General features: G+C 41.5%; 1 protein-coding gene across 2 annotated transcripts in view; it reads right to left on the reverse strand.

Moving 5' to 3' along the window:
* LOC115132486 (RNA-binding motif, single-stranded-interacting protein 2-like) overlaps positions 1–7,804 on the reverse strand; it is a 33,529-nt gene extending 25,725 nt beyond the window's left edge. For both annotated transcript variants that reach the window (XM_029665173.2, XM_029665172.1), the window contains exon 1: positions 7,675–7,804. In XM_029665173.2, coding sequence (XP_029521033.1) covers positions 7,675–7,746 — 72 coding nt within the window. In that variant the 5' untranslated portion in view covers positions 7,747–7,804. The remainder of the gene's footprint in view (positions 1–7,674) is intronic.
* Positions 7,805–9,701: the final 1,897 nt, after the last annotated feature.

Consider the following 9,701-nt stretch of genomic DNA (forward strand, 5'->3'; position numbering starts at 1 on the left):
TTTAATGAATTTATTTGCAAATGATGGTGGAAAATAAGTATTTGGTCAATAACAAAAGTTTATCTCAATACTTTGTAATATACCCTTTGTTGGCAATGACAGAGGTCAAACGTTTTCTGTAAGTCTTCACAAGGTTTTCACACACTGTTACTGGTATTTTGGCCCATTCCTCCATGCAGATCTCCTCTAGAGCAGTGATGTTTTGGGGCTGTTGCTGGGCAACACGGTCTTTCAACTCCCTCCAAAGATTTTATATGGGGTTGAGATCTGGAGACTGGCTAGGCCACTCCAGGACCTTGAAATGCTTCTTACGAAGCCACTCCTTCGTTGCCCTTTGGGATCATTGTTATGCTGAAAGACCCAGCCACGTTTAATCTTCAATGCCCTTGCTGATGGAAGGAGGTTTTCACTCAAAATCTCACGATACATGGCCCCATTCATTCTTTCCTTTACATGGATCAGTCGTCCTGGTCCCTTTGCAGAAAAACAGCCCCAAACCATGATGTTTCCACCCCCATGCTTCACAGCAGGTATGGTGTTCTTTGGATGCAACTCAGCAATCTTTGTCCTCCAAACACGACGAGTTGAGTTTTTACCAAAAAGTTATATTTTGGTTTCATCTGACCATATGACATTCTCCCAATCTTCTTCTGGATCATCCAAATGCTCTCTTGCAAACTTCAGACAGGCCTGGACATGTACTGTCTTAAGCAGGGGGACACATCTGGCACTGCAGGATTTGAGTCCCTGGCGGCGTAGTGTGTTACTGATGGTAGGCTTTGTTACTTTGATCCCAGCTCTCTGCAGGTCATTCACTAGGTCCCCCCGTGTGGTTCTGGGATTTTTGCTCACCGTTCTTGTGATCATTTTGACCCCATGGGGTGAGATCTTGTGTGGAGCCCCAGATCTAGGGAGATTATCAGTGGTCTTGTATGTCTTCCATTTCCTAATAATTGCTCCCACAGTTGATTTCTTCAAACCAAGCTGCTTACCTATTGCAGATTCAGTCTTCCCAGCCTGGTGCAGGTCTACAATTTTGTTTCTGGTGTCCTTTGACAGCTCTTTGGTCTTGGCCATAGTGGAGTTTGTAGTGTGACTGTTTGAAGTTCTGGACAGGTGTCTTTTATACGGATAACAAGTTCAAACAGGTGCCATTAATACAGGCAACGAGTGGAGGACAGAGGAGCCTCTTAATGAAGAAGTTACAGGTCTGTGAGATTCAGAAATCTTGCTTGTTTGTAGGTGACCAAATACTTATTTTCCACCATAATTTGCAAATAAATTCATTAAAAATCCTACAATGAGATTTTCTGGATTTTTTTTCTCATTTTGTCTGTCATAGTTGAAGTGAACCTATGATGAAAATTACAGGCCTCTCATCTTTTTAAGTGGGAAAATTTGCACAATTGGTGGCTGACTAAATACTTTTTTGCCCCACTGTATATACACTACATGGCCAAAAGTATTGTATTAGATACAGTAGAAGGTGAAAGCAAGCAGTGTGTCTCAAAATGGATGAAGCTCAGTTAGCCTAATGAGCTTCATTCCAGCCCTCTGTAGTCACCTCCCACTCTGTTAATAACCCCCAGCTCCACTCTGCTCCAATACTGACCTTGTGGTGTCCAACTAGCTGGGACCGTTGTTTCCTTTGCTCGTGATTGGTGACCTGCTCTAATGAAACAATTCCTCCTCTTTCCCCTCCTCCTCCTCCTCCTCCTCTCTCTCTAACAACTTACATCCTTCCCCAAACCACTGTTCTTGTCACACCCTGATCTGTTTCACCTGTCCTGTCATTGTCTCCACCCCCTCCAGGTGTCGCTTGTTTTCCCCAGTGTATTTATCCCTGTGTTTCCTGTCTCTCTGGGCCAGTGTATTTATCCCTGTGTTTCCTGTCTCTCTGGGCCAGTGTATTTATCCCTGTGTTTCCTGTCTCTCTGGGCCAGTGTATTTATCCTGTCTTTCTACTCCTCTACCTTTCTGTCTTCGCTCAGTTTTGTATTCAACATGGCCTTCAAAACATCCAGCAGCACCGAGCCTTGAACCCCACCATAAATCAGAGGAGTTTTACCACCCCTTCATTTATCACTGTTACTCTCACAGAGCCCCTTCTTTCACCATGCCCATTCTACACCTCTAATCTGCCTCTCTTCAGCATCAATAGTAAGCAGTGCATTGTTTGTTTCCTACAATCACAACCTCTTCCTGTCTGGAGACCCTATCAGGAGGGATGCAGCTGCCTGGGTACTGGGTAGATAGGATCTGTACATGGCTGGTGAATGGGAGCTGGGACTGGGGATGGCTATAGAATCTGTATGATACTAGATGGAGATGTATGGAGCCTGGTGGTGGACAGGAATTGTATGTTTAATAGTTATATAATCTGTATGCTGGAAGGAGCCTAAGCCTAGATGAGGCCTGTCTGGATCTGTCTGTTGGTTGGATGATGGGGCTGGATAGATGGGCCTGGGCCTGCCTATAGGATTTGTGTGATGCTTGACAGAGGATGGAGCCTGGGCTTGGTGCTAAATAGAGCTGTGTGCTGCTGGATGAGGCCTGTCTGGATGGGGCTGGATGGATGGGCGTGGGCCATTGAGACCTGTCTGGATCTATGTGTTGCTGGAGGAAGCCTGTCTGGATGGATGGGCGTGGGCCATTGAGACCTGTCTGGATCTATGTGTTGCTGGAGGAAGCCTGTCTGGATGGATGGGTGTGGGCCATTGAGGCCTGTCTGGATCTATGTGTTGCTGGAGGAAGCCTGTCTGGATGGATGGGCGTGGGCCATTGAGGCCTGTCTAATTGGAGATGTGAGCTGGTTAGCGGAAGGCGCTAATCCCTCTCATGTGCTCTCCGGTCAGAAGGTACTGACTCATTAAGGCTGCTCTGCTATGCTCTGTTCATTCTGAGAAAAGGAAGATGGCAGAGAATCAGATGGATCCATACCCACTAGGCTCCCACCTGCCCCAACCCTGCCTGTTGCCTGCCTGCTTGCTACCTGCTGCCTGCCTGCCTGCCAGTTACAGGTATTATCTTCTGACACACAGTACAGCAGGGCTCCCATGAAAAAGAGATAAACAATCCTGACCTGGCATGTGTCTGTGTCCACAATGTACAGTATGTAACTGTACGGCTGCACATGATGGAGTTTTGCTCACACAACTCGCACATGAGGTGAAGCTCAAAAGTAGTCTTCTCGAATCCACTCTCCTTGCCTCCTTCTCAAAGCTTCATAGGGAAGCAAGGAAAGCCTTTGAGAAGAAGATCCAAGGAGTGAAACGATCCTAGTGTCATTTATACTCACTTCTCAATAAAACACACTTTCTAAATCTGTCAACATTCGGCACAAATAAATCAAACATTGCACATCTATTCAATTTCTGCAAAAAGTATTCAATTGTTTTGTCTTAGACTTCTATCTGAAAAAGCAAAGGGTTACCTGCTTGGCACAAGTGATTTTCAGAGGCACTGTACAAATATAATGTTTCTGAAAATACACAAGCTCTCTATTTGCTGCCTGGTACTGTATTCTGCTACAGTGTGCAGAAAAGGTTTTGGGAAAAACAAAAGATGGTGGAAAAATAGCAATGGCAGCCTTCTGATACTTCTACTGCAACCTCACCAACAAGTTAGAGACAACCTTGTGAGGCTTCATTCTTCTCTCCCTCTCTGAGTCAATCTAGTTCTACATTCAAAAGTGCAAAAAACCTAAACCAGCAAACTGCAAAAAAGACATTGAAGAAAGACATTGAAGAAAGAGGAACACCCGGGGTTTGAGAAAAGGGGTTAACTTCAGTCTGTACAGAGAAAGGAAATATTTGCTGGCTCCCTTGTCCATGGGAACAGAACCACTGACAGCCAAAGAAGTCAAGGTATGTAAAACAGTGTGGAAAAAAGAAGAAAATGGGAGAAGAGAGAAGGGGAAGGGATTGGTGTGTAATCAAAAGCAGGAGAAAGAAAGAGAAAAAATCTGTGAATTCTTCTCTTTGCTGGACCCTTTTTTCTCGTAGTAAAAAGACACAGAGCAGAGTTTACCACTTGACGTTAGTTTTACAAGTTTTCCCTCAGTAACTTTTGAGCTCTCACAATGAGACTAAACGTTTTCCTGGCAAAAAAAGGCTTGAGTTTGCAAAAGCAGAGTAACAGATACCCCTTCTATCCTGAAATGAGCACATTGTTTGAAACCAGATGGGAGTCCCAAATGGCACCCTACTTCCTATGTAGTGCACTGCTTTTGACCAAGGCCCATAGCACTCTGGTCAAAAGTAGTGCACTATAGGGAATAGGGTGCCATTTGGGACATAAACAGAATTCCATGAATTCCAGGTCATTAATCTGAGCAATCTGAATTCCTGCCAACCATGAGGCAGAGAAAGGAATAACACAGCCCGGGAGGAGGGAGCTAGTGTTATGTTTCACGAAAGTTAAACACTACCTAGGCCTGTTTCAGCAATGTTCAGAAACAAGTGACAGGTGAAAACATCAGGATGAAAACTAGGATCACAAAGTTCATTCTAATTCTGAATTGTACAATTACCTGTGGAAAAATATATGCTTTATAGTTTCTTCATTAAAATTCCCTTAATACCTCACCGTCTAACACCCCATATTCAACTTCAGCATTATATTCTGTTCTTTGGATGTTCCATAGCAAAATCATCAGAGTACATCTTTAAAGTGGCAATCAGCAGATGAAACGATAACAAAGCGTCTTCCCCACCACTATTTCTGTAAAAAGATGGCCGATGAGGCTGGAGAAATGTCACCACCGTCAAATTCATAGACAGACAGAGCTATGGATGCAAGGACGGACCATCCATGATATCAAAAGGATAGTTTAAACCATGTTTTGAGGCTATACAGTGTTTGTTTACATTTACTTTGTTTACAAACATTGGAGTAAAACAAGCTTCTATTTTGTGTTCTGATGGGGTACGACAGTTGAATTAAGCTCATGAGGCATTTATACTTCAAGAATCAATGGGTATATATAATTAATTTATAAGTCAAGAATTGGATGTAACACCTGCAGATTGCACTTTTAAATGGTTAATTTTAAAATAAAATACATCTTATCAACTACCAATCAACATCATTATCATTACAAACTGCTTCAGCTGTTGCAAATATGTTACATAATAACCCATCAGCGTATTCAATTGAACTATTTCAGTAGGCTACAGTATTTATAGCTGTGCACTAGCATTTTACATTCAGACAACTCTAATGTGGATGCAACATTAGATAATTATTGGTTACTAATGCCAATAGTAGATCTATATACACTACCGGTCAAACGTTTTAGAACACCTACTCATTCAAGGGTTTTTCTTTATTTTTACTATTTTCTATATTGTAGAAAATTAGTAAAGACATCAAAACTATGAAATAACACATATGGAATCATGTAGTAACCAAAAAAAGGGTAAACAAATCTAAATATATTTTATATTTGAAATTCTTCAAATAGCCACCCTTTGCCTTGATGACAGCTTTGTACACTCTTGGCATTCTCTCAACCAGCTTCATGAAGTAGTCACCTGGAATGCATTACAATTAACAGGTGTGCCTTGTTAAAGGTTCATTTGTGGAATTTCTTTCCTTCTGAATGCATTTGAGCCAATCAGTTGTGTTGTGACAAGGTAGGGCTATTTGGTAAAAGACCAAGTCCATATTATGGCAAGAACAGCTCAGATAAGCAAAGAGAAACGACAGTCCATCATCACTTTAAGACATGAAGGTCAATCAATACGGAAAATGTAAAGAACTTTGAAAGTTTCTTCAAGTGTAGTTGCAAAAACCATCAAGAGCCATGATGAAACTGGCTCTCATGAGGACCGCCACAGGAATGGAAGACCTAGAGGTACCTCTGCTCCAGAGGATAAGTTCATTAGAGTTACCAGCCTCAGAAATAGAAAGCCTCAGAAATAAGCACAAATAAATGCTTCAAGAGTTCAAGTAACAGACACATCTCAACATCAACTGTTCAGAGGAGGCTGTGTGAATCAGGCCTTCATGGTCAAATTGCTGCAAAGAAACAACTACTGAAGGACACCAATAAGAAGAAGAGACTTGCTTGGGCCAAGAAACACGAGCAATGGACATTAGACCGGTGGAAATGTGTCCTTTGGTCTGGAGTCCAAATTAGAGATTTTTCGTTCCAACCGCCAATCTAAAATATATTTTGATTTGTTTAACACTCTTTTGCTTACTACATTATTCCATATGTGTTATTTCATAGTTTTGATGTCTTCACTATTATTCTACAATGTAGAAAATAGTAAAAATAGAGAAAAACCCTTGAATGAGTAGGTGTTCTAAAACTTTTGACCAGTAGTGTATATTGATTCAAAAATATAAATGCAACACGTAAAGTGTTGTTTCCATGTTTCATTAACTGAAATTAAAGACCCCAGAAATGTTCCATACACACAAAAAGCTTATTTCTCTCAAATTTTGTGCACAAATTTGTTTACTTCTCTGTTAGTGAGCATTTTTCCTTTGCCAAGATAATCCATCCACCTGACAGGTGTTGCATATCAAGAAGCTGATTAAACAGCATGATCATTACACAGTTGCACCTTGTGCTGGGGACAATAAAAGGCCACTCTAAAATGTGCAGTTTTGTCACACAGCACAATGCCACAGATGTCTCCAATTTTGAGGGAGCGTGCAATCGGCATGCTGATTGCAGGAATGTCCACCATTGATTGCAGGAATGTCCACCAGAGCAGTTGCTCTGTATGTTAATTCTCTACCATAAGCCACCTCCTATGTAGTTTAAGAGAATTTGGCATTACATACAACCGGTCTCACAACCGCAGACCACTTGTAACCACGCCAGCCCAGGACCTCCACATCCGGCTTCTTCATCTGCGGGATCATCTGAGACCAGCCACCCGGACAGCTGATGAAACTGTGTCCCTACCCAGTCATGTGAAATCCATAGATTATGCCCTAATGAATGTATTTCAATTGGCTGATTTCCTCATATGAACTGTAACTCAGTAAAATCATCGAAATTGTTGAATGTTGCGTTTATATTTTTGTTCGGTATATATTCAGCATTTCTATATCTGTAAGAGTAACTGTTTTATATTAGGAAAACAAAGCCAACGTTCCCAGCCATTTCAAGGGGTGGGGCAAATATTTACGCGTAAAGAAAGCTATTATATTTGGTTAACTTACGTTGCGATCTTTTCAAAGAGAGACCTTATTCTCATCAATATGTAAAACTGATTTGACACATCCAACAATTGGTCGTTGGGTTTACAATTAGCATTTTGTATTAAACCCGAGAATGAGCGCAAAATGATCTCTGGGATATTCGCAGCGCAAATTTAATCCGTGCATTGACTTTCTCTGTGCCTATGGATAAAGAGAGGAAGAACACTAACGTTCGGATCGCCCCCGACGCATAGACTATAATTAATTATACCGGTATTCTATTCTAATATCTTTTCCCAATCTTATTTGGAGGATAGAAAACAGTTCAAAACAATGTTAAATCTACAAAATAGCCTACAGTTAATTTCTATATGGTCCACTTTCAAGGACACTGCAGTTTATAGCCGAGCAACCTAACTGCCAAAGCCGATCCAGGAATGATAGCGGCATATACTATACACTACCATTGGCATAACATTCAGATGGAGGAAATAGAATACAGTATCGCTTTACCTTTTTACTAAGTCTGCTGGTATAGCCGTTGTATGGGTTGAATCCTGTCCTTGGCGGCACAGAGAGCAGCATTTTTACAGCACTATGTCCGGAGCGGAGAGCACAGCCAAGCAGGCAGTCATCAGCTGACGTCAGCCAAGGAAATTCAGATTGGAAACTGACTGGGGTTGTGATTTGAGTGGCGCTCTCCCAGCTCTCAGCCATTGGTGTAGCGGCAGCCTATGTATATGTGCGTTGAAGAGCGCGCTTTTCTGTGTTCCTTTTTCCATGTATGGCTATTTAGTAAACCTGGACACCACCAGACAGATAACATGTAGGCTTTAGACGTAATGACTTTTTAATGTTCCTATTAAGTATAAATGTCTGTACACACATTTCACTTTCATTGGTATTGTATAAAGGCTTTTATAGTCCTCAAAAAGAGTATACACTATAAATACATATCATTAAATGATATCTAACATTTGGACTAAAAGTCTAATAGGCCTATAGGTTACTAATATTGACCATGACAGTGTTTTTATAATCAACTGCAAGTCGCTTGGCAACACAGTCAGTCCCTCAACCCTCTCTCTGCCTTGGCTCCTTGTGTATCTACCCTGATTAGCCCTCAAGGGTGCACAACATGTGTATGCAAGTGTTCACTTTCATCTACATAGTAGTATGAGTGTGAATAGAACAGAACAGAATCAAATCAAATAGAATAACTCATTTTTTTCCAGAGAGAACTTCGGTTGCGGCATTCGGATTAGATAGTAAACACATAACAGCACAATGAATTCATTCACATGACAGATTCAACTACAAATGTTCTTTCAGATACTGAAATACACCGCAACAAATGACAGTTAAAAACTCTTTTAAAGGCCAGTTTATGCCAGTTTGGACTAGGCAGAAAACAGAAATAGGACAGTGGGAGTAAAGTCACTTATACCAAATCAAGGAAATGTTGTTACCGGATGGGTGCAGGAGCATTGCAGTTTGATCTGAGTTATAGTTTGGACTTGAATGAACACAGAAACATTGAGCATATTTTAGAGGATATTGTTTTATTTTCATGGGGGGACATGTAGGCAATAACAATTGTAAGCAGACTAATGTATGTACCTACGTTGTTATTACCACAGACAATATAACAATGTTCGACATCTATGGTTGTTAAATTGTAACTACCGGCAACCATGTAAATACACAGGTTTTTAACACCTGTTGTGAGCTGAAGTGGGATCAGAACTGTAGGTTTGGACACTTGTTGTAAAGTGAGACCAGAACTGTAGGTTTGGACACTTGTTGTAAAGTGGGAACAGAACTGTAGGTTTGGACACTTGTTGTAAAGTGGGACCAGAACTGTAGGTTTGGACACTTGTTGTAAAGTGGGACCAGAACTGTAGGTTTGGACACTTGTTGTAAAGTGAGACCAGAACTGTAGGTTTGGACACTTGTTGTAAAGTGGGAACAGAACTGTAGGTTTGGACACTTGTTGTAAAGTGGGACCAGAACTGTAGGTTTGGACACTTGTTGTAAAGTGGGACCAGAACTGTAGGTTTGGACACTTGTTGTAAAGTGGGACCAGAACTGTAGGTTTGGACACTTGTTGTAAAGTGGGACCAGAACTGTAGGTTTGGACACTTGTTGTAAAGTGGGAACAGAACTGTAGGTTTGGACACTTGTTGTAAAGTGGGACCAGAACTGTAGGTTTGGACACTTGTTGTAAAGTGGGACCAGAACTGTAGGTTTGGACACTTGTTGTAAAGTGAGACCAGAACTGTAGGTTTGGACACTTGTTGTAAAGTGAGACCAGAACTGTAGGTTTAGACACTTGTTGTAAAGTGGGACCAGAACTGTAGGTTTGGACACTTGTTGTAAAGTGGGAACAGAACTGTAGGTTTGGACACTTGTTGTAAAGTGGGAACAGAACTGTAGGTTTGGACACTTGTTGTAAAGTGGGACCAGAACTGTAGGTTTGGACACTTGTTGTAAAGTGGGACCAGAACTGTAGGTTTGGACACTTGTTGTAAAGTGGGACC

Source organism: Oncorhynchus nerka, linkage group LG7 (genome assembly GCF_034236695.1).
Source record: "Oncorhynchus nerka isolate Pitt River linkage group LG7, Oner_Uvic_2.0, whole genome shotgun sequence".
Classification (NCBI taxonomy): Eukaryota; Metazoa; Chordata; class Actinopteri; order Salmoniformes; family Salmonidae; genus Oncorhynchus; species Oncorhynchus nerka.